The 26,839-nt window shown below is 43.1% G+C and overlaps 1 protein-coding gene across 2 annotated transcripts; it reads left to right on the top strand.

The window, feature by feature from the left end:
* Nucleotides 1-25,555, top strand: LOC149460408 (RNA-binding protein 12B-B-like). Of its 2 annotated transcripts, XM_089679663.1 has the most exons (4): nucleotides 1-204; nucleotides 12,188-12,290; nucleotides 14,945-15,016; nucleotides 15,260-25,555. In XM_089679663.1, the coding sequence occupies exon 4, from the start codon at nucleotides 15,270-15,272 to the stop codon at nucleotides 16,863-16,865; it is 1,596 nt and encodes a 531-aa protein (XP_089535789.1). In that variant the 5' UTR covers nucleotides 1-204; nucleotides 12,188-12,290; nucleotides 14,945-15,016; nucleotides 15,260-15,269; the 3' UTR covers nucleotides 16,866-25,555. The 2 variants fall into 2 exon arrangements, with proteins under 2 accessions (XP_089535789.1, XP_089535788.1); XM_089679662.1 differs by lacking the exon at nucleotides 12,188-12,290.
* Nucleotides 25,556-26,839: the final 1,284 nt, after the last annotated feature.

The raw sequence follows: 26,839 nt of genomic DNA, 5'->3' as shown, positions 1-26,839 counted from the left end.
ATTGGTGTGTCTCTGTAGACGTCATACGCCCGGACTCCAGAGTGTGTGTGTTCTCGGGCCGGCTGTGTGTTGTGTGTAGACTTTGGTAGCTGCGAGGGAGGTGGCCGAGGAGGAGCCGGCTGCGCGTGCGCGGTGACCCCGCCTCCTACGGAGCATTGTGAGCGCCATTCGTTGGTGTGATCGGAGAGGTCCGGTTATTCCGAGGTAATTGTCTTCATGTCCAGCGGCGCCTTCATAGTCCGTCCTATGCATGTGATGTTTCTATGTGGCCAGGAGGGGAAAACACGTGACCCCGAGGTGATGGTGGCTCCGCACTCAGCCTTAACGGCCGGTATTGCCTATGGTCATTCTTCTGTCAGCAGTGACCCTTACAATAACGATCGTTATAACGCATGCGTTAAAGATGAGTAAATGCATTATTTTTCTTGCGTGTGTCTGATGGCGGGGTCACAGCACATGTTGGGGTTAATCAATACCGGGAAAAATACCACGTTTGTGGCCTGGTCACACTGGAGCTCTGGAAAATCACATATCCTGTTTATCAGGCCTGGTTCACACTTGGCTGCAGGGCTGCTGTATCTGTGGTGTCTGCGCTGCAATCTCATAGACTTTTATTAGGCCGCATGTTCTGCTGCATTTTCTGAAATTGCACTACAGATGCAGCACTTTCAGAAATCACGCAGATGTCTCTAGGACCGCTAATGCTGCACACTGTTGTAGCGGGGACCTGCTCGCCATTTTGTATATGATTTTGAATGTCACATATGGTGCAGCCTACTCACTTCATGGGCTTCCCTATGCGCCTTTGTCGTGCTCCATTTTTAATGGCAAGCATGGCACGTTTTTAAAATTCTTGTTTTGCCGCAATTGCGTTGAAGACAGACTCAAGTGGCACCCAAAAACGTGTCGCAAGTTCAGCCACGATTAGGGATCGGGAGATTTGAACGGGGCTTAAAACTGAGGTTAAACCACATGGAAACCGCGGATACTCCTGCTCTGTGGCCAGATCCAGAGCCCCCTTTAATATTAATTGGTCCCCCGATGCAGATTTGCTCTCCACCTGCTCTGAGACATACAATAAATGGCTAGAATCCAAATCAGTTTACTGCAGCAGATCAGGCAGTGATTGTGATTGGTTGCTGGAGGTTACAGCATATCATTACCGCTCACTGACTGGTTGCTGGAGGTTACAGCTCACTGATAAGTTTCTGGAGGTTACAGCACATGATTTCTGCTCGCTGATTGGTTGCTAGAGGTTGCTGCACATCCTTACTGCTCATTGGTTGCTAGATTTTACTGCACATCATTACTGTTCACTGATTGGTTTCTCATGGTTACTGCACATCCTTACCACTTGCTGATTGGCTTCTAGAGGTTACTGCACATCATTACTGGTTTCTAGAGGTTACTGCATATCATTACCGCTCACTGATTGGCAACTAGATGTTACTGCACATCATTCTTGCTCATGGATTGGTTGACAGAAATGACAGCAGATCACTACTATTCACTGGTTGCTAGAGGTTACTGCACGTCATTACCGCTCACTGATTGGTTGCTAGAGGTTACTGCATGTCATTACCGCTCACTGATTGGTTTCTGAAGGTTACAGAACATTATCTTCTCCCTGCCTGCACACCATGTACTGAGAAGGTGAGGGGACCCACCAATAGACAGAAAAATCCTAGGGATCCTGGGATCAGTGGCAGTGCTGGGGGGAGGGTGGGATCAGTGGCAGTGCTGGGGGGATGGGATGAGTGACAGTGCTGGTGGGGGGGATTTGATCAGTGGGCGTGCCTAGGGGGGATGGGATGAGTGACAGTGCTGGTGGGGGGATTTGATCAGTGGGAGTGCTTAGGGGGGATGGGATGAATGACCGTGCTGGTGGGGGGATTTGATCAGTAGGAGTGCTTAGGGGGGATGGGATTAGTGGCAGTGCTGGATGGGAGGTGACATTTCTACACTGACCGCCAACATTAGGGGGCAATATAAATGGGGATTTACACTGATGAGCAATATAAAGGGGGATTTACACAGACCACCAGTGTAAGGGCAATTCTGCACTTATAACCAATGTAAAGAGAAATTTACACTGATCACCATTGTAATGTGGAATTTGCACTGACCACCAATGTGATAAAGAATTTACACTCCGATGTACAAGAATTTACACTGACCACCAATATAATGAGGAATTTTACACCAACAACCAATAAATTCCTATACTAGCCAGCCATGTGAGGGGGAATTTACACTGACAACTAGTTTAAGGGGGGCTTCTACATGGATCACCATTGTAAGGGAGTTAGGATTTTTTTTACCGACTACCAGTATAAAGAGGAGTTTCTACACTGGCCACCAATGTAAAGGGATTTACACTGACTACTAATGTAATAGGAGCATTCACAGTGACCACAATGTAAGGGAAACATTTACACTGACAACTAGTGTGAAAGAGAGGATTCTACACCCTGCCCCAATGTAGTGAGAATATATACACTGACCACTATGTAATTGAGACATTTTGCCTATGTTCACATTTGTGCATGTTGGGAACAGTGCAAAATCACTTTCTTGACACCACAGAAATGTGTTGCCCTTTAGCGGATACACAGCAGTGCCATTAACCACTTTCCCTCCAGAGGATTTACCTGCCTTCCTGACCAGGCCATTTTTTACGATACAGCGCTGCTTTACTTTAACTGACAATTGCATGGTCATGCAACGCTGCAACCAAATGAAATTTATGTCCTTTTTTGCCCCACAAATAGAGCTTTCTTTCAGTGGTATTTGATCACTTCTGCGTTTTTTGGGGGGTTTTTTTGCGCTAAAAACAAAAGACTTCTTTGAAAAAAAAAACTATTTTTGCTATAAAACAAAAAAAATAGAAAAAAAACAAATTTCTTCATAAATTTAAAAATCACAATACGTGTATATTAATTGTTTTACTTGAAGGTTATAGAGTCTGCAAATGGCGGTATATATACTGGAATTTATATATAGATATATATATATATATATATATATATATATATATATATAGTAATGGTGGCGATCAGCGACTTATAGCAGGACTGTGGCGGGCATTCTGACACTGGGTGGGAACTAACAGCCACTGACATCCCCAGTGACACTAATACAGTGATCAGTGCTAATAAAAAGCATTGGCACTGTACTAATGGCACTGGGCAGGAAGGGGTTAACATCTGGGTCGATCAAAGGGTAAACTGTGCTGTTTCACTTTGTGTGCTGTGTTGTGTTTTACTAGGGAGAAATGCTGCTTTGTATCTGCTGTACAGAGAGATACAAAGCAGCATGTCCATGCTGACAGGAAAGAGACCTGTGTTCTCCCCTCTCAGCCCTGCCGACGATCAGAAGAGTCCCAGTTAGGACTCGGTGATTGATATCCCCAGCCACCAATAGCGGCACGGGTAGGACGTGCACGCTCACCTCCTACCCTGAAATGCAAATCACGTGTGTATATGTGTGTGTGTATATATATAGATATATATATATATATATATCTATATATATATATAGATATGGAGATATATATGATTTTGCACAGCTGTGACGCCCTGTAGCAGTACTTCTGCTATAGGGCGGAGGGCAACTGATTGTTAATGACACCCTCACACATATGCTGATGTGGATGTTTTCACACGCACCACAATTCACTGTGCTGTAGCACTGTGTGGCTCGGTGACATTTTTAAAAAGGGTCAGGGACTTTTTTTTCTCATTTCTAGCACATAGAGCAGCCCATTGAAATGAATGGCCTGCCCTACATGTGACCTACATCTTTATTCACCCTGTCAGTACACCTTTGCATCCTAAACATCCCTGCAAACTTCTGCATCATTTACAGCATACCTACAACATTGTACATTGCCATCCTTCACAGCGTACCTAGAGCATCGTATGTCGCCATAATTCACATCATACCTAGAATGTTGTACATAACCATCCTTCATAGCGTACCTAGAGTGTCATACGTCGCCATCCTTCATAGCGTACCTAGAGCATGGGACAGCGCCATCCTTCATAGCATACCTAGAGCATGGGACATCGCCATCCTTCATAGCATACCTAGAGCATGGGACATCGCTATCCTTCATAGCATACCTAGAGCGCTGTACATCACCATCCTTCATAGCGTACCTAGAGCATCGTACATGACAATCCTTCATAGCATACCTAGAACATTGTACATCACTGTACTTCATAGCGTGGTACATCGCTGTCCATCATAGCGTACCTAGAGCATTGTACAGGACAATCCTTCATAGCATACCTAGAGCATTGCACATCGCTATCCTTCCTAGGGTACCTAGGACATGGTACATCACTGTCCTTCCTAGTGTACCTAGAACATGGTACATCACTGTCCTTCCTAGTGTACCTAGAATGTGGTACATCACTGTCCTTCCTAGTGCACCTAGAATGTGGTACATCACTGTCCTTCCTAGTGTACCTAGAACGTGGTACATCACTGTCCTTCCTAGTGTACCTAGAACGTGGTACATCACCGTCCTTCCTAGTGTACTTAGAGCATGGCAGGGATAAGAACCTGACCGATTTCTCCCTCTGTACAGAACTCTATGTTGCTTACCAACCCAAAGTTCTGGGTTGTGATTGTATGATCCTGGCCGTGAATCTTTTCCCGGGACTTGCTGACAAGCTCCCGCTGTGTACAATCACAGCACCTCCTAAACCCGGAAGTAGGCAGTACCCATACATTGCAGGCAGGTGCTAAGTGGTTAAAGTTGCCTTTTGTTTTAAAGCGACCTTCTGATGGCAAGGTAATTTTACCTCTTCCTGCTGCCTTAACATATATGCAGGGCAGGTGGGCCTTGATTCAGCCTGTTGTCAAGTGCTCCATGACATAGGGAAGCCGGAGCTTCTGCATCAGGTGAACACACTGGAGCAGGTTGAAAAAAGTTCTTTCCACACATCTTTTTACCAGCAGTATACAGCATAGATAGGAGGAGGGGGGAAGCAGTGTTTTTAAGCAGACTTGTATGCAGTGTTTAATTCTCTAAATGGTTTGTCTCAATCCTTTAATTATCACTTTTCCTGAATAACTTGGTCTGTTAAATATGTTGAAAAATAAGACTTCCTTGCAGGATGACCAGGTGAAAATAAAGCAAAAGGCCTAAAGAAAAAAAAAAAAAAGCAGCTCATGGAGCCTAAGCCAATTCTGACACTTCTCGCACACATGCAAAAAGCTGCATTTTTTTTTTAATTTGGTTTTTATAACTAGGTAATTGCGTAGAACACCCAAACATTATATAATTTCTGAAAGCAAAGGCCCCGGAGAAAAAAATAGTGGTTGTTGCAATTTTTTTTGTTGATTTTTTTACAAGCTGGTAATGCGTTGTAAACAACAAATTGAAACCAGAAGTGACAAAACCCTCTTTGCTTCTGGTTTTGTACACCAACGAGATGATCACAGATTGGAAGTTTCTCCTTCATCGTTATGGTGCGCTGTCTTGACCACCCACTTCAGTCCCCAGTGGAACAAAAGAGCCCTGGAAAGTTCCATACACACTGGGCGTTTTAATAACGCTGGTAACATTAGCTATGTTAAGTCATGTTAAAAACATGAGATTTTTTTAGCACTTTTGTTTTAGTGTTTAGTAGCATTTTGCCGCGTTTGCATTTTAAGTTTTTTTTTTTGTAAAAAAAAACCCTCAAAAAACACTAGTTTGCTGCAATTGGCCGCATTTTTACAGCTATAAAAACTCCCCTAGCAACCCACTAGTTCTGGGGTTTTTTTCATGCCAAAAAACGATTATAGTCTGCGTGCATGGACACATAAGATAACATGCTGGGGAGTTTACTGGCTCTAGAAATAAAAGTCAAAAGCCAAAAACAGCAGCTGTAAAAATGTCCAGTGTGCATGAGGACGAAAAGTGACTGTTGGTGATGGAAGATGCAGAAGAGCCCCTTCCATCCCCTGTAAATGTGATCGGGCAGTTGTATAGCCATTCAGATCACTTTTACACAACCCTATATGCCTGTCAGCTGTAAATGTACACTGAGCTCCGCATGCGCAGCGCAATGTACAAAAATGCCCAAGTGTTGACAGCAAAAGAGTGCTGACAACAGCTGCAATACCGGAGTGCTGATGTCATCCATAGACTTAATAAGGGGCATCCACTGTCTCTCCTCTCCCCTGAAGCCATCACTGAAAGCTGGTCATGAGATTGGACCTAAGCAGCCTTAGAATTGGGTAAGTATACAGATCTTTTCTTTACAGGGGAATTAATATAGCATTTACAGTGGCTTGAAAAGTATTCATACCCCTTGAAATTGTATACATTTTGTCATGTTACAACCAAATACGTAAATGTATTTTATTGGGATTTTATGTGATAGACCAACACAAAGTGGCACATAATTGTGAAGTGGAAGGAACATGATAAATGGTTTTCAAAATTTTTTACAAATATCTTAAAAGTGTGACATGCATTTGTATTCAGCCCCCATTATTTTGATACCCCTAACTAAAATCTAGTGGGATCAATTGCCTTCGGAAGTCACTTAATTAGTAAATAGTACACCTGTGTGTAATTTTAATCTCGGTATAAATACAGCTGTTCTGTGAAGCACTCAGAGGTTTGTTAGAGAACATTAGTGAACAAACATCATCATGAAGGCCAAGGAACACACCAGACAGGTCAGGGATAAAGAGCGGTAAAGCAGGGTTAGTTTATAAAAAAGAAATCCCAAGCTTTGAACATCTTACAGAGCACTGTTCTATCCATCATCCAAAAATGGAAAGAGTATGGCACAACTGCAAACCTACCAAGACATGGCCATCCACCTAAACAGATAGGCTGGGCAAGGAGAGCATTAATCAGAGAAGCAGCCAAGAGGCCCATGGTAACTCTGGAGGAGCTGAAGAGATCCACAGCTCAGGTTGGAGAATCTGTCCACAGGACAACTATTAGTCGTGCACTCCACAAATCTGGCCTTTATGGAAGTGTGGCAAGAAGAAAGCCATTGTTGAAAAAAGCCAATAAAAGTCCCGTTTGCAGTTTGCGAGAAGCCATGTGGGGGTCACAGCAAACCTGTGGAAGAAGTTGCTTTGGTTAAATGAGACCAAAATTGAACTTTTTGGGCTAAAAGGAAAATGCTGTGTGTGGCGGAAAACTAACACTGCACATCACCCTGAACACACCATCCCCACCGTGAAACATGGTGGTGGAAGCATCATGTTGTGGGGATGCTTTTCTTCAGCAGGGACAGGGAAGCTGGTCAGAGTTGATGGGAATATGGGTGGAGCCACATACAGGGCAATCTTAGAAGAAGACCTGTTAGAGTCTGCAAAAGATTTGAGACTGGGTCCAGCAGGACAACAACCCTAAACGTACAGCCAGAGCTACAATGGAATGATTTAGATCAAAGCATATTAATGTGTCAGAATGGCCCAGTATAAGTCCAGACCTAAATCCAATTGAGAATCTGTGACTAGACTTGAAAATTGCTGTGCACAGACTCTCCATCCAGCCTGACAGAGCTTGAGCTATTTTGCAAAGAATAATGAGCAAAAATGTCCCTCTCTAAATGTGCAAAGCTGGTAGAGACATCCCCAAAAAGACTTGCAGCTGTAATTGCAGCAAAAGGTGGCTCTACAAAGTATTGACTCAGGGGGCTGAATACAAATGTACGCCACACTTTTCAGATATTTATTTGTAAAAATTTTGAAAAGTATTTTATCATTTTCCTATCATTTCACAATTATGTGCCACTTGGTGTTGGTCTATCATATAAAATACATTTACATTTTTGGTTGTAACATGACAAAATGTCAAGGGGTATAAATAATTTTTCAAGGCACTGTAGAATGTGGGTGGGAGCAGGTTTAAGCTTAGATCGGTTTAGACTGGAATTCTATTTTAAGACCTTTGTTTAGGGTCCCATGTAGCTCCTTGACTCAATGGGGTCTGAGTATGGTTTTCTCAGAGCTTCACAAACCACTGTGTAAAACTATTAGAGCCATCTTCTTCTCTCTACTCTTACCCACAAGGTGGTTTTTCTTGTATCTATCACATCTGAGAGCCAGATATCTGAGCTGGGGCCCTTAATCTGCAAAGAAACTTTTCTAGTTTGCACAAGGACAAGGTGGTGTTGAGGACCAGCACTTCCTATCTACATTAATCTCAGCCCCTCACCTCAACCAGGACATTTATCTCCTATCCAGCTCCAGTTAGTCAAATGGAGATTTCCTGCCATTGCATGGATGTGGTTCAGGCTGTGAGTCCCATCTTCCAGCTACTGCTTTCTTCAGAAAGACTGATTCCCTTTTTGTCATCCTAGATGGTGCTCAGAAGGGTACACAGCTTCTTGCGCCACCTTAGGAAGGTCAGGCTTATTCATATTTATGGTCTTGAGACTTCAGGTCCCCCTCCCCTTTCCTGTCAAGTTGCCCTCTACTCTGTCTACAAGTACCCCATGGGCTTCTCAGCATCAGGCCTTCTGTTCACACATACTCTTTAAGTTATACCGGCTGGATTTTCAGACCTCATCCGATGCCAGCTTTGGGCATAAGATCCTTCATATGGCTTTTTGAGCTGTAGGCAATCCTTACTTTTTTTTTTTGTTGGGTTGGGTTTTTTTTTCATGCCCTGTTTGCATTGGTTGGCCATGCTACTCACACTCCAGTTACATTGGATTTTTTGCATCCTGGTGGTTTTAGGACTCCGCTAGTTTTTGTTTTGTTTTTTTGGCTGCTGTGGTGGCCAGAGGAAGTGTACATGTGGCTTCTATAATTTGTGTTTAGTTGGTGGATATAGGGACTGCTCTAGATGTGAGAATTGAGTACATCAGAAGAAAGCCATCTTGTTACTGGCTCGTAGACTTTGGGTATATTTGTCTTTGGTTAATCTGTTTTTCCATAAGGCGTAATCAGTTTATTTCTATGAGCTTGATGGCAAACCATTAGGCTCCATTCACACTAGTGCAATTTCAAATGTGACTTGAGTAGCAAAGAATCGCATGACAATGGAAAGCACAGAGTACGGAGACATTAGGGGGGGATTTTTTTTTTCTAAAAAAAGGTGATCTTAGCCTTTTAAATAGTTTCTGAGCTGTATCGCCTAACCTGGTGACAACTAAGAGGGGATTCTCACCTTTGTTTAGGGTCCCATGTAGCTAGTAGATGACTGATCGCAGTCATCTACCGGGCCCAGTTTCACGCTTTCTCGATGACTTTTCATCATGGCTACCGTACTTTCTCTCCTCTAAAGTGCCTGCCATCATCCTCGGCGACTTTAACATCCCAGTCAGTGCTCACACCCCTGCCACCTCTCAACTACTCAACTTAACTTCCTCTTTTAACCTAACAAAATGGTCACAATCCACCACCCACTGCAATGGCAACACCCTTGACCTTGTATTCACCCACCTATGCACTCCCTGTAACCTCTCTAACACCCCTTTTCCTCTCTCTGATCACAACTTGATCAGCTTCACACTCTCCCTGCCTCCTACCTCCCATGCCTCCAACCAGCAAACAGTCACCTGTAGAAACCTCCACCTCAGCCCTGACCTTCTTCACTCCGCTACTGAGCGCTTCTATGATGAAATTGCACCCCCGTCCTGCCCAGAGCTGGCCGCATCTGTCTACAACAACTACCTATAATCCTCCCTGGATGCTCTTGCTCCTCTTTCTACACGCAGAACCAGGCCTCGCCTGTCTCAACCCTGGCAAACAGATGACACCAGAAGTCTCAAGAGACGCAGCCGCACTCTTGAGCGAGCATGGCGTAAAACTAAATCCCTGAAAGACTTTACCCTCTACAAATCCGCTCTTCTTAAATACAACTCCAGCCTCCACACTGCTATGCAAACCTACTATAACACTCTCATCAAAACCCTCTCATCCAATCCTCGTCAGCTCTTCTCTACCCTTAATTCCTTACTCCACCCCCCACTGCCTCCACCCTCCAACTTAGTTACTGCACAGGAGATTGCCAGTCACTTCAAGAAGAAGATCGACACAATTCGTGATGAGATCTCCAGTGTCAAGCTTCCTCCCCCTAACCAACATACCAGGCCCAACACCAAACTCAACACTCTCCTCCTTTGACCCTGTTACCACCAAGGAAGTTACCGAACTCCTTTCCAAGGCCCACTTCACCACCTGTCCCCTGGATCCTGTCCCCTTACAACTGTTGCAGCCTCTTTCCTGCTCTATCCTAAACTCTCTAACCCACATCTTTAACCTCTCACTCTCCATGGGCACCTTTCACTCCTCGCTCAAACATGCACTGGTTACCCCCATTCTCAAAAAACCCTCGCTGGACCCCACCTGTTTGAATAACTTAGGACCCATTTCCCTGCTCCTGTTTACCTCCAAGCTTCTTGAGCGCCTTGTTTACAACCGTATGAACTGCTACCTCACCGACAATAACCTTCTTGATGCCCTACAGTCTGGCTTCCGCCCACAACATTCCACAGAAACTGCCCTACTAAACTCACTAATGACCTACTAACTGCCAAAACCAACGGCCATTACTTCATACTCATACTCCTTGGCCTTTGACACAGTCGACCACCCGCTCCTCCTCAGTAAACTCCACTCCATCGGCCTCCGTGACTCTGCTCTTTCCTGGTTCTCCTCTTACCTTTCTCAGTGCACTTTCAGTGTCACATACAACTCCTCCTCCTCCGTTCCTCTTCCCCTTTCTGTTGGGGTACCCCAAGGTTCTGTTCTTGGGCCCCTCCTTTTCTCTCTCTATACCTCCTCCCTGGGCCAACTGATAACCTCCCATGGCTTCCAATACCACCTCTATGCTGATGACACCCAGATCTATCTCTCCACTCCCCAGCTCACCCCCTCAATCTCCTCACGTATCACAAATCTACTAAGCGACATATCAGCATGGATGTCACATCACTACCTCAAACTCAATCTTTCAAAAACTGAGCTTGTAATATTTCCTTCTCCCCGATCCCCATTCACGACTTTGCCATTAAGATCAACCGCACAACCATTGGTCCTTCCCCTCATGCCAGGGTGCTAGGCGTAATCCTAGACTCTGACCTCTCCTTTGGGCCCCACATCCACTCACTGGCTAAATCCTGCTGCCTCAAAATCCGCCCTTTCCTGACCAGTGACACCACAAAACCACTTATCCACGCCTTGGTTATATCCCGCCTCGATTACTGCAACTCCCTCACTGGTCTACCGTTACACAGGCTATCCCCCCTTCAGTCTATTATGAATGCTGCTGCTAGACTCATACACCTTACCAACCGATCAGCGACTGCTGCCCCTCTCTGCCAATCCCTTCACTGGCTTCCACTAACCCAACGTATAAAATTCAAAATACTAACCACAGCTTACAAAGCCATCCACAACACTGCCCCTAGCTACATCGCCGACCTCATCGACAAGAAAAAAAACAATATTTTGACGTTTTGCTATAAAACATATCCAGTAAAAAAAAGTAATCAAATTTCGTCATAAATTTAGACCAAAATGTATTGTTACATATCTTTGCTAAAAAAAAAAATCCCAATGTGTGTAAATTAATTGGTTTACGTGAAAGTTACAAATGGCAGTATACATACTGGAATTTTTTTTGTATATACAGTACTAGTAATGGTGCTGATCAACGACTTATTGCAGGACTGCGGTGGGCATTCTGACACTGGGGGGGGAACTGCCACTGACATCCCCATTGACACTAATACAGTGATCAGTGCTAATAAAAAGCACTGACACTGTACTAAGGACACTGGGCAGGAAGGGGTTAACATCTGGGACGATCAAAGGGTTAACTGTGTGCGGTTTTACTATGTGTGCTGTTTTACTAGGGAAACAAGTTCCTGATGACAGGGGAGAGATCTGTGTTTACACACAGACCTCTCCCCTTTCACTGTTCCTCGGTGATCGCCGGGTACCAGCGGGGAATCTCCGGCCTGGACCTTGTGATCGACAGCTGTACCTGCCAATGGCGGCTCAGTTAGGGCGGTGCACGCGCCCCCTGCTCAGAAATACAAAATCACGTATATATACATGATTTTGTGCAGCCCTGCCATCCTGTAGCAGTAGTTCTTCTATAGGGTGGTTGGGAAGCGGTTGAGTTATAATTTGCAAATTGTACCTAAAGTCTGGTGATAAGTCTGCCCATCCTCATTGTAATCAGACCTGCTTGACTTTTCTACCCCACTAGGGTTTTTTTTTCTGGTTGTGGCTTATGCAGGGAAGAAATTGTGTTTTCTGTGAAGAGGAAACAAACACTAATTTGGCTGCAGTATGTTGAACCTCTGTAACTGGTAAGAAGAACTTACAACATGTGATTGCTCACTGTGTAATGGCTGTTAAGCTCTGCATTGCCTAAATACCTCAGGCTATGCTTAGATAATTAATTAGATAATTATAGGAATCACAGGAGTGCAGTTCGTTCTGCACTACTGTGACCCATTTTCAGCTGACGGGGCTGAAGCCCCTTAGGCTGGCCATACACTATACAATTTTCTTTAGAAAATTGCTTTAGATTTACCAAAAACCATATAATATGAGGTCAAACCTAAACAACACCTTCAGTTGTATCCAATTAGGCAGGCCCTTGCACTACATAGTTGAGGGTAAATCTAAAGAAAACTGGGCAGAAATTGGACAGAAAATTGTATAGTGTATGGCCAACCTTACTCAGCCGGTCCAGGCTGTGGAAAGATCCCGACTTTAAAGTCAGGATCCACCCCAGAGTCTGGGGCGGCACCTGGCTCAGCCTCTCAGCGAGTTGCTGAGAGCCTGAGCTACTGCTCCCTGCCCCTCCACAACCCAGCGCTCCAGTGAGCACAGGGGGTGGCAGAGCAGACAGCGGTGACGGAGTTCTCACTGCCACTGTAAGCAGTCACTTCTCTCTGCTCACAGCAGCGGTGAGAACTCAGCGGTCATGTGTTCACTGAATTCTCACACTTAGAGCCAGCGGGGGGGGGGGGACTGATGCAGCATCAGAACGAGATTGCATCCACCTAAGTATAATTTGGGGGGAAAAATACCCAAACTTCTCTTTTAATATTGTTTGGCATTGTTGGGCAGCCTTTGTGATGTGAGCTAAATATGATCTTAAAGTACACCAGTTTTGAAAGATGTTTGGAGGGTGCCATTAACTTCTCCTGAAAATGCTTGCTCTTGATAGTGACTATCCTTCTCTAAGGGGCTACATATTTTCCATAAAGTGTATGTTTCTTTTATGGTTCTTTATTTTATCAGTTTACTGGAGTAGGAATGAGTACAAGGACATAACCTGTACTCAAAAGCTATGGTAAAAACTCCCTTTCACCGTGACCATTCAAGGCAAAGTGATGGGGTCTTTTTAAAGTCCAACCCTCACCACTTTTTACTCATCCCCACGGCGATCACCCTGCTGCTGTTTTATTTTATTTTCTGTTTTTGTTGCTGCATAATACCCAATTGTTTAAGGTATGGGCCAGAATGTGATCTCAGCATCAACTACATACAGTATTCAGTGCTGTGTTCTGGCAAAAGTATGGGGACTTCCGGTCTGTTGCCAAAGCAAAATAGGCTGAGCACTACTCATCCATTCACAGAAAGCTTTGTATTTTTATCAGTGAGGACAAGGCTTTCTTTGATTGACTTACCGTATTTTTCGCTCCATGAGACGCACCTGACTATAAGACCCACCTAGGTTTTAGAGGCGGAAAACAAGAAAATAAATATTCTGAACCAATGTACTGCGGACACAGTGCTGGAGATGACCAGAGACTGTGGACACAGTGCTGGAGATGACCAGAGGCTGCGGACACAGTGCTGGAGATGACCAGAGGCTGCGGACACAGTGCTGGAGATGACCAGAGGCTGCGGACACAGTGCTGGAGAAGGCCAGAGGCTGCGGACACAGTGCTGGAGAAGGCCAGAGGCTGCGGACACAGTGCTGGAGAAGGCCAGAGGCTGCGGACACAGTGCTGGAGAAGGCCAGAGGCTGCGGACACAGTGCTGGAGAAGGCCAGAGGCTGCGGACACAGTGCTGGAGAAGGCCAGAGGCTGCGGACACAGTGCTGGAGAAGGCCAGAGGCTGCGGACACAGTGCTGGAGAAGGCCAGAGGCTGCGGACACAGTGCTGGAGAAGGCCAGAGGCTGCGGACACAGTGCTGGAGAAGGCCAGAGGCTGCGGACCTTTTGGGGGAGGGAGGGGGAGCGGGTACCTGAAGTTGTACTCCCCTTTAGTGTAGGCACTGGGCTGTGACAGCCGGGTGCCCACTGCGCATGTGCGAGAAGTGCTGAGCTTTGTGAATGGTCCGGCGTCTTCTGGGACCTGTCATGTGTCCCAGAAAACCGGCACCGGAAGACTGTACAGCGCTGGACCGAGGAACAGGTTAGGGTCTGCTGCAGAGAAGAGCCGAGTGGCCGACCAGGTATTCTGCGCGGCGGTTGCGGTGGCAGGAATATCAGACCGGTTGCGGCGGCAGGAATATCGGACCAGCCGCTCCATATTCACTCCTTTTTTGGTAAAGATTGGTAATAAACCTGTCTCTTGGCTTGACAGAAATGCACACTCACAAAACTGTAAACCTGTCATCGAGAGTTTGCTGAACATGAGGCAGTCTTATTTGTCATTAATTGTGTCACTAATTTGCTTAATGTCCCCCTTTTTGTTTTTTGGTTCTGGATAACGTAGGGGAGCGATTGCAATTGTGTCATGTTTTTATTGCTGCTTGTTCTTACGTTGGTGCACCATGATTTCTTGTAGTGTGAATGTTACCCCAATGCATCTTCACAACGCACCTTTATATGGGGCTACCTTAAAGCAATGGACAACGTTAGAAAACACTGCAATGAACTTCTCTGATGTGAATGGGCCCTTAATGTTGTAGCTGTTTTATTATTTATTTTGTTCTTAAAGTGTTGTAGTCCACATTTACTTTGAATTGCATTAACTTTTCCTCTTCGCTTTCTTACATAGTCTTCCCTAAAGTGACGGCAATATAGTCATAGCCGAGGACCGTTTTTGGGGAGAAAAGTAAATTAACCAAAGGTGAGTAGACATGACTGAGACCCGTGGTTTTCCAGGGTGATGATTTGTCTTATTAGTATATGGTCATTGTTTTAGCACTATATCCAACCAGACCTTTATATATTTTTATATGCACAAAACTGTTCGCAATATGAATCTACAAAAAAGCCATACTTTTGAATTTGATATTGTAACCTTGTTACTGCTTTTTTTTTTTTTTTTTTTTTAATATTTAATAGTAAAAAAATACATTTCTCTCTACAGGTAACTAAGAATGAGTGTTACTCTTCGGTTACAAGGACTTTCCAAAAGAGCCAATTGTAATGATATTCGAAAATTCTTTGTTGGACTTGACGTTCCCCAGGGAGGGGTTCATATAACTGGTGGGCCAGATGGTGAAGCTTTTGTTGATGTTGCAACATGGGACAATGCTTATCAAGCACTTCAAATGTCAGGCCTACAAATAAAGGATTCCATAATAAAAATGTCAGTTGTCTCCTCAGAAGAAAAGCAGCAAGCTTTGGAAAACTGTGACAAAGCCAAAGATTCTGCTCATGGTAGAAATGGTACTGATGAGAAAAAAAGTAAAGGCAGAGAAGCTCGTTCCCGCTCAAAAGCGCTTTATTTACGAGTAGACATTGGTGATTGTGATCCAACTCCGGCAGATATCAGACATTTCTTTGATGGTGTTTTTATAAGGGACATAGTGTTCTCTAAAGATGAAGATTCACCTAGTAGGGTAGTTGTATTAGTCAGGTTTGGCAACAAAAATGGTGCATGTGAAGGCTATAATAGATACAAGGATAGCAAGATCATACGCATAATGTGGTCAGATGAAAAAGAGTGGGTAAAATATGGTGGTAGACTTGATTATGATGAAGATGACTGCATATCAAGCACATCAGGAAATAGCAGAAGAAAAACACACTCTAGATCTCCAAGAAGGCGGTCTAGATCTCCAAGAAGGCGGTCTAGGTCACCGAGAAGACGATCTAGATCGCCTAGAAGGAATATTAGATCTCCACGAAGGTATACTAGGTCTCCGCTAAGTTCCTCTAGAACTCCACTAAGCTGTTCTAGATCACCTGCAAGTCAAGCTGAAAAACAGAATTCAAGAAATCCTGGGGAATATCATGTGCGAATGATGAACGTGAGCTACCGTGCTAAAAGAGATGACATAAAAAGGCTTTTTTCTAATCATGTACGTGATAATCACATTGTCTTTTTGTATGATGAAAGAGGTCACAGAACAAGAGAAGGTTTTGCCACATTCACAAGTAAGGAGCACTTTAAGAAGGCTCTTGCATTAAACAGAGTAATGTTTAAAGGACATAAGATATACATATCCTTTATCTCTAAATCAGAAATGCAAAAACTACTTTCATGCAAAGGGAAAAGTAGTAGTCACTTTAAAGCATACCTTTATCTTCGAAACCTTTCTCCTGATGTCACCAAAAGTGATGTTAAAGAATTCTTTGTGGGTTTTTCTTTGAATGAAGATGATATTTTTCTGCTATTTGACAAAAATAATACTTGCCTTGGGGATGTGTTGGTAAAACTACCTTCGACTGAAGAAACATCCAGGGCTGAAAAACTAGACCGTACAACATTCAAGGACAGGCAAATACCACTTAAGGTGATCTATGAGGATGAGCTAAAGGCTTTTCTCCACTCAAATGGTTTGCACATGATGTCGGCAGATCCAAATGAATGCGTAACTCAAGAAGATGATCCCTCTGAAGATGAGATTACCCAGGAAAATAATACTTGTGATGATGAACCAATTACACAAGACGTGGATATGCCAGAAGATGACTATGTTGTCCAGAAAGATAGCCCGCCAGAGTGTGTTTCTCAAGCAGATGATTAACTTTTGTCAATGTGTTAAAGGGACTAAAGATAAAGTGCTCCCTGAAAAGTGAGCAAGCAATATTTACCAACCCCGCTGTCAGCACTGCTGACCTCTGCTGTATTGAAGAGAGATGCTTGCTCAAAGAACTTCTGCATCTGTCACACTTCTTGGTGTGTTGGATGCTTGGTCCCCTGCTATGCATTGTGGTTCCTTTCACCCACTACTAGATCCTATAATGACATAGAAGACAGTGGAGGAAACCACATAGTACAGTGGGGAACGCCAGCATCTAACCGTCCCAGAATGGTCAAATGCAGAAGTCTTTCAAAGCAAGCATTTCTCAACATAGCAGCAGGGGCCAGGTAAGTATTGTTTACTTTGCAGTTGTAGTTTTTTTTATCTTTTGAAAATAGCGACAGTGTCGCTTTAACCTGACTGGTTGAAACAGAACAGAAACTGGATTGGATTGCAAATTATTGCAATGCTTCCACAGATAGCATATTGTATTAGTCCTTGAGATGTTACTTTTGTGAAATGTATATATGTTTTCTTTAACATATTTTGAAAATGTATGAGAGCAACAATGTTAGAACAAGAGCACTTTCATGCACTGTTCTTTAACATGACAGAAAATTCTTACTTTCCCTCGGCTGTGCCATTATTGTACAATTCAGGAGACTATCACTCCCTAATGGGGTTTACATATGTTCCTTGTATTTTTAAAGCAGTTACAGCGCATTCACAAAGTATTCAGACCACCTTTTGTTATGTTGCAGCCTAATACTTCAGTTGTTTAATTTCTTATTTTTCTAATTAATCTACACTCAGTACTCCATAATGTCCAATGTCCAATCAATTTACTTTACCATAGGTGGACTCCAATCAAGGTGTGGAGACATCTTAGCAACGATGAAGAGAAATGACAGGCACCTGAGCGAAATTTCAAGTGTTGCTAAGGATCTGAATACTTATGCTAATGTGATCTTTCAGATTTTTATTTTTAATAAATTCAGACATTTCTAAAATTCTGTTTTTGCTTCGTCATTATGGGGTACTGAATGTAGATTTTTGAGGAAAAAAAATAATATAAACAACTGTAGTGTCAGACTGCAACATAAAATTGAAAAAAAGTGAAGGGGGTCTGACTACTTTCTGAATGCATTGTAAGATGGCGTCATTGTTTGCATTTAATACTTGTAAACAGTTATATTTTCGACTGTAGTTTTATGTTTCTTAAGGTGACCCTAAACCATGCTCTTTTTCTCCAAAAATAATCTATATGCATCCACCACTTAATGGCCCTGTACTCTATTTTTCATGAAATCATTTAACACACATACACACACTTCCTTTTGTTTGAAAAGAGCAGTGCACATTAGTTGTCCTCACTACTCTATGTCCAATACAACTTATTCCTTGGTCCATGTTAGGAGCAAGCAAGAGAGGGTGGCTATGTTCTTGCATACAGTGGGACCAAGGAGACCAAACATAGCCACCCTCTAACAGGAAGTCAGATCACAGCAGAAAAACAAAATTTGGATGAGGTGGAGAGCAATAGATGGTACTTTTGTGAGTTAAGAATTCATAGAATTTTTTTATATAGATTTTTTTTTTTTTTAATTTAGTGTCACATTTACTCTTTTAAAGCTTTGCTATCTCTTAAATGTTATTTGTTGTGGTGTTCCACTCTGATTTTGTCAGTTCTGCAGCACATTTTGCTTTTTATGCAGCATCCATTTCAGCTCCTTTTGCTAGATAAAGTCAGGAGTCCACATACTTTTCTTGTATTTCCAAAGTCATTACAGCTAAATCTTGGAAACCTTTATTTTTTTATGGCCATAGCTGTGTTTCTTAACTCTTAAAAGTTTTCATATCTTGGATTTAATTTTCTGTGTTTCTCCACCCTGGTTCTGTCAGCTTTGCAGTATTTTTTACTTTTCATACTACAGCCATTCCAACTCCCTTAGCTACACAAAGTGAGTGGTCTTATTACCAACGTTGATGGACCTGTGTAAATCTCCAGGGAAGTTGGCTCAGTACAAAAGTACAATGCAGGAAATATGTTCTGGCCTTCCATTGTACTGAAATGTTGAACTTACATTCAGATCTAACTGAAGACTGTGGGTATACCAGCTGCCTGGTATTTAGTTAAAACAGATGAACTCATCCTTTAATAATAGCAGTTACAGATTCAAAATGTATTGCTCCATGCTGATCAATCAGATTAAAAATTGCACTTGTTCAAAAAATGCTATTTCTGTGGCGTTCTTTTAGGAACACAGGAATTCTACTGCAGCCAATAGGAGGATTTGGACATTGGCAAACAAACCCATAACCAGCTTGGGATAACCCCTCCTATTATGCCAGAATGCTTCATTTTTTTTCTAGTGTCCTAGAAGAACATTTTCTTTTTGATAGTTATTTTTTATCTTCAATCAACATTTCTATTCAGTCAAGATTTCTCGATAGGCTGGTGAGCTGGTCTTAAAGCAATACTAAATGTTCAATTTTTTTTTGTAAAATAACAAATATGTCTATACTTACCTGCTCTGTGGAGTGGTTTTGCACAGAGCAGACTGGATCCTCCTCCTTCTCGGGTGCCCTGCTGTCGTCCTGGCTCCTCCTTTCCATTGGGTGCCCCCATAGCAAGCAACTTGGTATGGAGGCAACCGAGCAGGCATGTTCTCAAGCTGCTGCTCCATGTGCCATTCATACACAGGGCCATGGCTTGGCCCCACCCTCTCTCTCCTCATTGGCTGACTGGCTGTGATTGACAGCAGTGGGAGCCGATGAGGAGGCAGAGACCCAGGACAGCGGAGGCTGTTGTGCACATCGATGAATCGGGATGGGGCTCAGGTCACTATTGAGGGGACGGCTGCACACAATGTTTTTTACCGTCGGCATAGTATGCCTGAAGGTAAAAAGCCTTGAGCCTTTACAACCACATTAATCGCAGATATCCAGATTGACAGCTCCTTAGCACTAGCGTTGAGTGTCATACTCTGACCGGAGTAGGCCAACCTGCAACATTACTTTCTGACACTGGGCTCTGCGCTTGGCACTTCTAGACCTGGATGTACTGATTAGTTAGGCAAGAAGTACATTCAGAGTCCAGAGCCATGGCACAGGCCAGGTGTGACCCTGTCTCTGAAGGCTCACTTTGTAAGTAGGCTGTGTGGGCTGAGCACTGAGATCTCCTGTTATTAGGACAGTTGGGTGCCATTTACTATTCCCGCTTTCCACTGGTTCACCACAGCATGGGTTAACGTTCGTATTTCTTTGCAGCTGACCTGGACACCCTCAAGATTGCCACTGGTTGCAAGAGCATCCATCTGTTCTAACAAAAGAATCCTAGGATTTTGCCTAGGAAGCCCCATTCCTCCTCGGAGACCAAGAAGGGTTCCTTTCATTACTTTCAGGCTAGCAATAAGTTCCTGCATGTCCAAGACCACCAAGTTTTCAGACAAGTCTTCCTCTGCATGAAGGGGTGCCCATACTTTCTAAAGTACGGGGGACGTCTGTTAACCTTTATAGAAAATTGGTCAGCCAGCTCATTGAATGCTTGGGTGAGGAGGTGGTTTCCAGGGTCTGTTTGCTTCTCATTCCTTGGTTAAGACCTTCATACGGGGTACCTCTTATGTGGTTCCCCCATTAATTCAGAGGGATCTGACTCGCCTCCTTAAAAACTACTCTTTGAACCTATTGGGGTTATTACTCTTTCTATTGTCACTCACAAGTTGGCCTTTCTTTTGTTTCTTCTCTGTGAGGTAAGTGAGCTGACAGCCTTATCCTGTAGAGGGCACTGCCTGGTATTACACAGTGGCTAGGTAGTTTTGAAACCCTTCCTCAACAAAACACTTTGGGCCTTTCATCTCAACCAGGCTATTGTTCTTCCTTCTGTCTGGCCCCAGTACATCAAAAGTAGATCTTCTATTGCCCGAATGTATTTTTCACTGTGCATATCTGCTTTCCAGCCACTGCTTGAATTTGAAAGTCTTACTCTGTGTGGGCATTTTGGCTTCAGGATACTATTTTCCAGATCTGCAAACCTTCCACCTGCTCTGTTCACACAAGATTTTACAAGATGGATGTTCATGTCTACTTTGATCCCAGCATCTGGCATAAAGTCCTGCAGGTGGTCCTCCAGTTATGTTTTATCATGGGCCTGTTAGTGGTTTTTCCATCCCTATGTTGGACTAGCTTTGGATGTCTTGACCATTAATACATTTCTGTGTCCTTCAAGAAATGCTAAAGAAAATGCAATTTTTGTACTTGCTGTAAGATCTTCACATGACTGGTTACATGTGGCTGTCCGATTCCTGTGGCAAGAATTGGCGGATTGATACTGCTGGAATACCGCTGGAATGACCGGGCAATGTGATCAGCAGCTGCAGCAGCCACCGTTTGGCCACATGTAGCCGCACACTGAGTGGTTATCTGCAGTTAGGAGCAGATCTCCTAGGCTGGACGTGGTTGACTGTGTCCAGGCATATACATCGTACAACTAATTGCTCTGTGTGCGGCTACATGACAACAGTAGTGGCTGCTGTTAGTCCACCATTAGTCTAATAGGCTGAGAGGATGATTGCGTGGTCATTCCAGCATCAGGTGGCAGCATGTAACCGGCCTATAATTAATTTCTTATAGTTCATTGGGAGACACAAGTCCCACCCCTGTGTGCTATGATTCATGCACTTGGTACTGCTTTTGCATTAAACTAGGCATGCCAGGAGTATTACCAGGCTGGTCACTTTGCTTAGCAGTGCCTAAAGCCTCCTGAAGGTGTCAGTATAATTGAGCAATTAATTGAAGTCCTGTGTCCCCAGATGAACAATAAAATGGATTTTATGCCTCTCTCACATTTATATTGCATCTTAGCATTCCTTGGATGTAAGGACTGCAATTATTGTTTTCACCTGATGATTCAATCTGTAACAAATGTCCTGTTTTGGGGTGAGACGCTCAGTTGGTGTACTGTATCTATATGGAGGCGCAATGTCCTCACCCTAGGACAGGAAGGGTTTAGGACTACATAATGCTTTCCTTATCACCACAATGTAGCAGGACAGATAATAGTGCTTGAAATATAATTGCAGTGTACACAGGACAGCCCTGGATTTCTGACAGGATCAACCGGTATTTTTACACTATTTGAACAGATATAAAATATCACTTTCAATGGTAAATTTCACAAACCTAAAGGGAGCAAATAAGAGAAGTTCACTGTTAGAGTTCACATTTATGGCTATTTCACATCAAATGCATGCACCAGAAAAATGGAGCTCTGTGCAAGACACATGGAAAACTATTTTTTTTTCTATGCGCTTTGTTCATGCCAGAACACTAGTGTGATGTGCAGAATTGTTCAGCATGTCTACAATTTTTCAGACATGAGGTGAGGGAAGCTCACAGAACGCTATGCACATAGGAAAAAATAAACCCAGGTGATAGGCATTGAGTGAGGTGAGAAGAGAACGGCAGCGTGCAGAGATCTGCTCCACCTACGTCCCATCTCCATCCAGTTTGTGCTAAGGGTGGACTGTGATAGGATAATGATGATGGGGAGTTCTGATGGTGGGGAGCTCAGTTGAGGGGGAAGATCTAATGAGGGCACTGATGGCAGGAAGATCTAATGAGACGGATGCTGAGAGAGCTTGGATATGGGGGAGGTTTCACTGAGGAAGACTAGCAAGTAAAGGGGTGCTCTGATGTAAAGGGGGTCTCTGATGGGGGGGGGGGGACTAAAAGAGCCTTTTAATTAGCTCTGAATAAGCAAAGGAAACCTTGTATTTAAGAAACCGTTCTGTGATTCTTGTTCACACACATTTTCAGGGGAGAAAATGGTTTTAACTTTTTCACAACTGATTTGGCGCAAGAATGGAGGCATGGCTACCTCTATTAGAGTCTATACAGGTGTGTTTTGCTTCCTCACATAAACAGTAATATGCTGTAACATAGACCTTACATGAAAATGCAAGGTCTGCTTTTATCCAAACCCCTGAACAAAATATACTTGTAAATAAATTGTAAAGTCCACTTTTCCACTTGTAATAAGGCATATTTGTAGGTACAATGAATATCTTCTAAACATGCACCATTTAATAGATATTCACAGTTGCAGCGGCTGGTGCTGTCACCAGGGCACTGCGCTTTGGATGGCATACTTGGCTGCCATCCATTTGGAGTGCAATGCTTTGATCGTGACTCCCGTGCGCATGCTTGGGAGTGACGTCATGAAGTGCATATTAGCTCATTATGACATTAACCTGCAGGGGGACCCCCCTCCTTTTTTTTTTTTTTTCCCTACTATCCGTTTAGGGCAGTGGTGGGCAACTGTGGCCCTCCAGCTGTTGTAGAACTACAAGTCCCATGAGGCATTGCAAAACTGACAGTTACAAGCATGACTCCCAAAGGTAGAGGCATGATTGGACTTGTAGTTAACCAACAGCTGGAGGGCCACAGTTGTCCACCCCTGATTTAGGGTAAACTTTTAGGCAGTCCAAAGTCCCGCCTTTTTAAATGCAAGGACCGCTTAAAAAGAAAAGTTACATGTGGTTTACACCTACTTTCCAGTCACGGGCAGGTGTATTATGTATTAACTATTTTTTATTCATTTGACTCGTGTTTTCTGAGAGGTATTAATCCCAAAAGTAAACATTTATTATATTGCTGCTTACTGATTCTTGAAAGTGATGGCTGCATTAGTTATCTTTCTTAGGCAATCTTCTATTTTCATCTGGTAATCTAGCCAGTAAGTCTGTTGTTTTCAAAAGAATAAACTCCCGCAGAAGTATCAGTTATGGAGATGAGACAAACCATTTAATACTGACACGGCTGTTTACAATTATCAGCTTTTATTTATATAAATCTTTCATTCCAAAAGAAAAAAATGTTTGCTGTATCTGCTTATAAATTGTGAGCTGGAGTTTGGCTTTAAATTGTTTTGTGTATTTAATTTTATTTATTGTGCTAGTATATCTAATACTCCTCTCAGATTGACAAAGCAGCTGCTGTCCAAATGTACCCCCTGTGCTCTTTCATCCAGAGTGGAGGCACTCTAATACAGGAGGTGTTACTGGCCAGAAAAAAAAAAAACCTATTGCATGTAATGATCGGTAAGCTGCAATATATTACATTTTTGATTTTGGGTTTTATACCCCTTTAAGATGTGGTTAACAGAGCTAAAGTAGCCTGCATTGCAGCCCATGGCTAGGCATCCTAGCCTTTCCATTTTATTGTTCTTTTTAAAGGTATTTGCGTTTTGTTCACTCTTTAATTCCAGTGTTACACTTATTGGGCTCAATGCTATAAACAAATGCTGAGGAGGTTATTAATAGTATCCAAGTCAGTCCTGTTCAAAGTGTTTCAAGTGCACGTGATTTGTAGCTTTCGCAAAACCCTTCCACATTCTAGCAAGTGCACCGTGAACGTGCAGTATGGATTATGTGCAAAAATACTTAAAAGATAGACAGCATACATAAAAGCTTTTCATTTATTATTGTTGGCACAAATGTAAATGGACATCAAACGTACACAGTTTGGGGCCTGGTACATCATTAATCTGCTGTACATAATGGTAGCAATAGGAGATCTTCCATTCATCTCTGCAGGTTTTCATGTTCATATAGTGCAGGTCACACTTCAGAAAGTGTAAGGTAAGGGCAGAACAGTGCTAAATATTGTGTGACAGCCTGCTCTGGTCACAGAAAATGGCACTTGTCACACTGTGATGAATAGTATGACCGCTTGTGTGTGGGTGATCATCTGGATGCACCAATCAGTCATAGCATTATGACCACTGACAGAAAACATGAAAAATATTGATTATCTTGTTGCAATGGCACCTAAGAGTGAGCAAGTGAACATGTTCTCCCAGAAGTTAATGTGTTGAAAGCAGAAAAGAATGGGCATGTATAAGGATTTGAATGACTTTGAAAAGGGCCAAGTTGTAATGGCTAGACGACTGGGTCAGAGCATCTCCCAAACTTCAACTCTTGTGGGTTGTTCCCAGTCCGCAGTGGTCAGGACCAACCAAAAGTTGTCCAAGAAAAGAAAACCGTCGACGGGGTTATGGGTGGCTAGGGCTCATTTATGCATTTGAGGAAGCCAATAGAAGAGCTGCACTAGCTTAAATTGATGAAAAAAATAAAATTGGATCTGATAGATGTCAGAACACACAATGCATTGCAGGTTGGGGCTGTGTATCCACAGATCAATCATGGTAGCCATGCTGATCTGTGGCCACAGCCAAAAGCACCTACAATAGATACATGAGCATTAGAAGTGGGCCACAGAGCAATGAAAGAAGGTGGCCTGGTCTGATGAATCATATTCTTTTACATCATGGGGATGAAAATTGCATGTGTGTCACTTTGGGAAGAGATGGCACCAGGATGCACTATGGGAAAAAGGCAAGCTAGGGGAGGCAGTGATCTGCTACATACAGCTTGGTGCCAGATACCACAGCATACCTTCAGAGGTCTAGTGGTGTCCATGCCTCAACGGGTTAGGACTGTTTTTGTGGCAAAGGGGGAGCTACTTAATATTAGGTGGGTTATGGCTGATCCGTGCAAATATGCCCCGAGAAGTTATATTATAATGGTCTTTGAGTCCTGTTGTACAGAGATGCAAAGTGTCAAGCATCTCCAAAGCTCACTGTAATATTTAATGTATTTGTGTGTTTTTTTAAATATAAAATATTGAATCTAGCAGATTTTTAAATTCATTTTGATATATTTTTATTTCATTCTCCAAATTTTCATAATGATAATTCATAATTTTCAGATGATACCTTGTTCAATTCTCACAGCTGCTGTAAAGCCATTTTAAGGCGCTAGCATATAACTTAACATTGTAGAAGTCAACATTGTACAGCCCTGGCCAAAAGATTCAGAATTGTTTCAGAATGACACAAATATTAATTTTAACAAAGTCTGCTGCCTCAGTTTTTATGATGCAATTTGCATATACTCCAGAATGTTATGAAGAGCAATCAAATGAATTCCATCTTTGCCCTGAATATGAAGTTAATCCCCAAAAAAAATCATTTCCACTGCATTTCAGCCCTGCCACAAAAGGACCAGCTGATATCATGTCAGTGATTCTCATGTTAACACAGGTGTCAGTGTGGACAAGAACAAAGCTGGAGATACAGAGTTATCTGTCATGCAGAGTTAGAACAACTGACTGGAAGCTTTAAAAGGAGGGTGGTGCTTGAAATCATTGTTCCTCCTTTGTTAACCATAGTTACCTGCAAAGAAACACATGCAGTCATCCTTGCTTTGCACAAAAAGGGATTCACAGCCAAGGATATTGCTGCTGCTACTAAGGTTGCACCTAAACCATTTATCGGATCATCAAGAATTTCAAAGAGAGTGATGCAGTTGTGAAGAAGGCTTCAGTGTGCCGAAGAAAGACCAGCAAGCGCCAGGAACATCTCCTAAAGTTGATTTGGCTGTGGGATCAGGGCATTACCAATGCAGCGCTTGCTCAGGAAAGGCAGCAGGCAGGTGTACTTTTGCACACACAGTGAGGCAAATATTTTTGGAGGATGACCTGTTGTCAAGAAGGGCAGCAAAGAAGCCAGTTTTCTCCAGGAAAACATCAGGCACAGACTGATATTCTACTAAAGGTATAATGCTTGGACTGCTGAAGACTGGTGTAAAGTAATTTTCTCTGGTTAATCCTTTTTCTAATTGTTTGGGACATCCGTAAAAACCTTGTCTGGAGAAGAAAAGGTCAGGGTTACCATCAGTCCTGTGTCATACCAACAGTACAGCATCCTGAGACCATTCATGTGTGGGGTTGCTTCTCATCCAAGGGAGTGGTTCACTCACAATTTTGCCTAAGAACACACCCATGAATAAAGAATGGTACAACAACATCCTGTGAAAGCAACTTCTCCCAACCATCCAAGAACAGTTTGGCGCCGAACAATACCTTTTCCAGCATGATGGAGCACCTTGCCATAAGGCAAAAGTGATAACTAAGTG

This window comes from Staurois parvus, unplaced genomic scaffold (assembly GCF_062004578.1).
Source record: "Staurois parvus isolate SC_StPar_1 unplaced genomic scaffold, SC_StPar_1.0 ptg000230l, whole genome shotgun sequence".
Lineage (NCBI taxonomy): Eukaryota > Metazoa > Chordata > Amphibia > Anura > Ranidae > Staurois > Staurois parvus.
The sequence above is the reverse complement of the archived record's forward strand: the minus strand, read 5'-3'. Positions and strand labels throughout refer to the sequence as shown.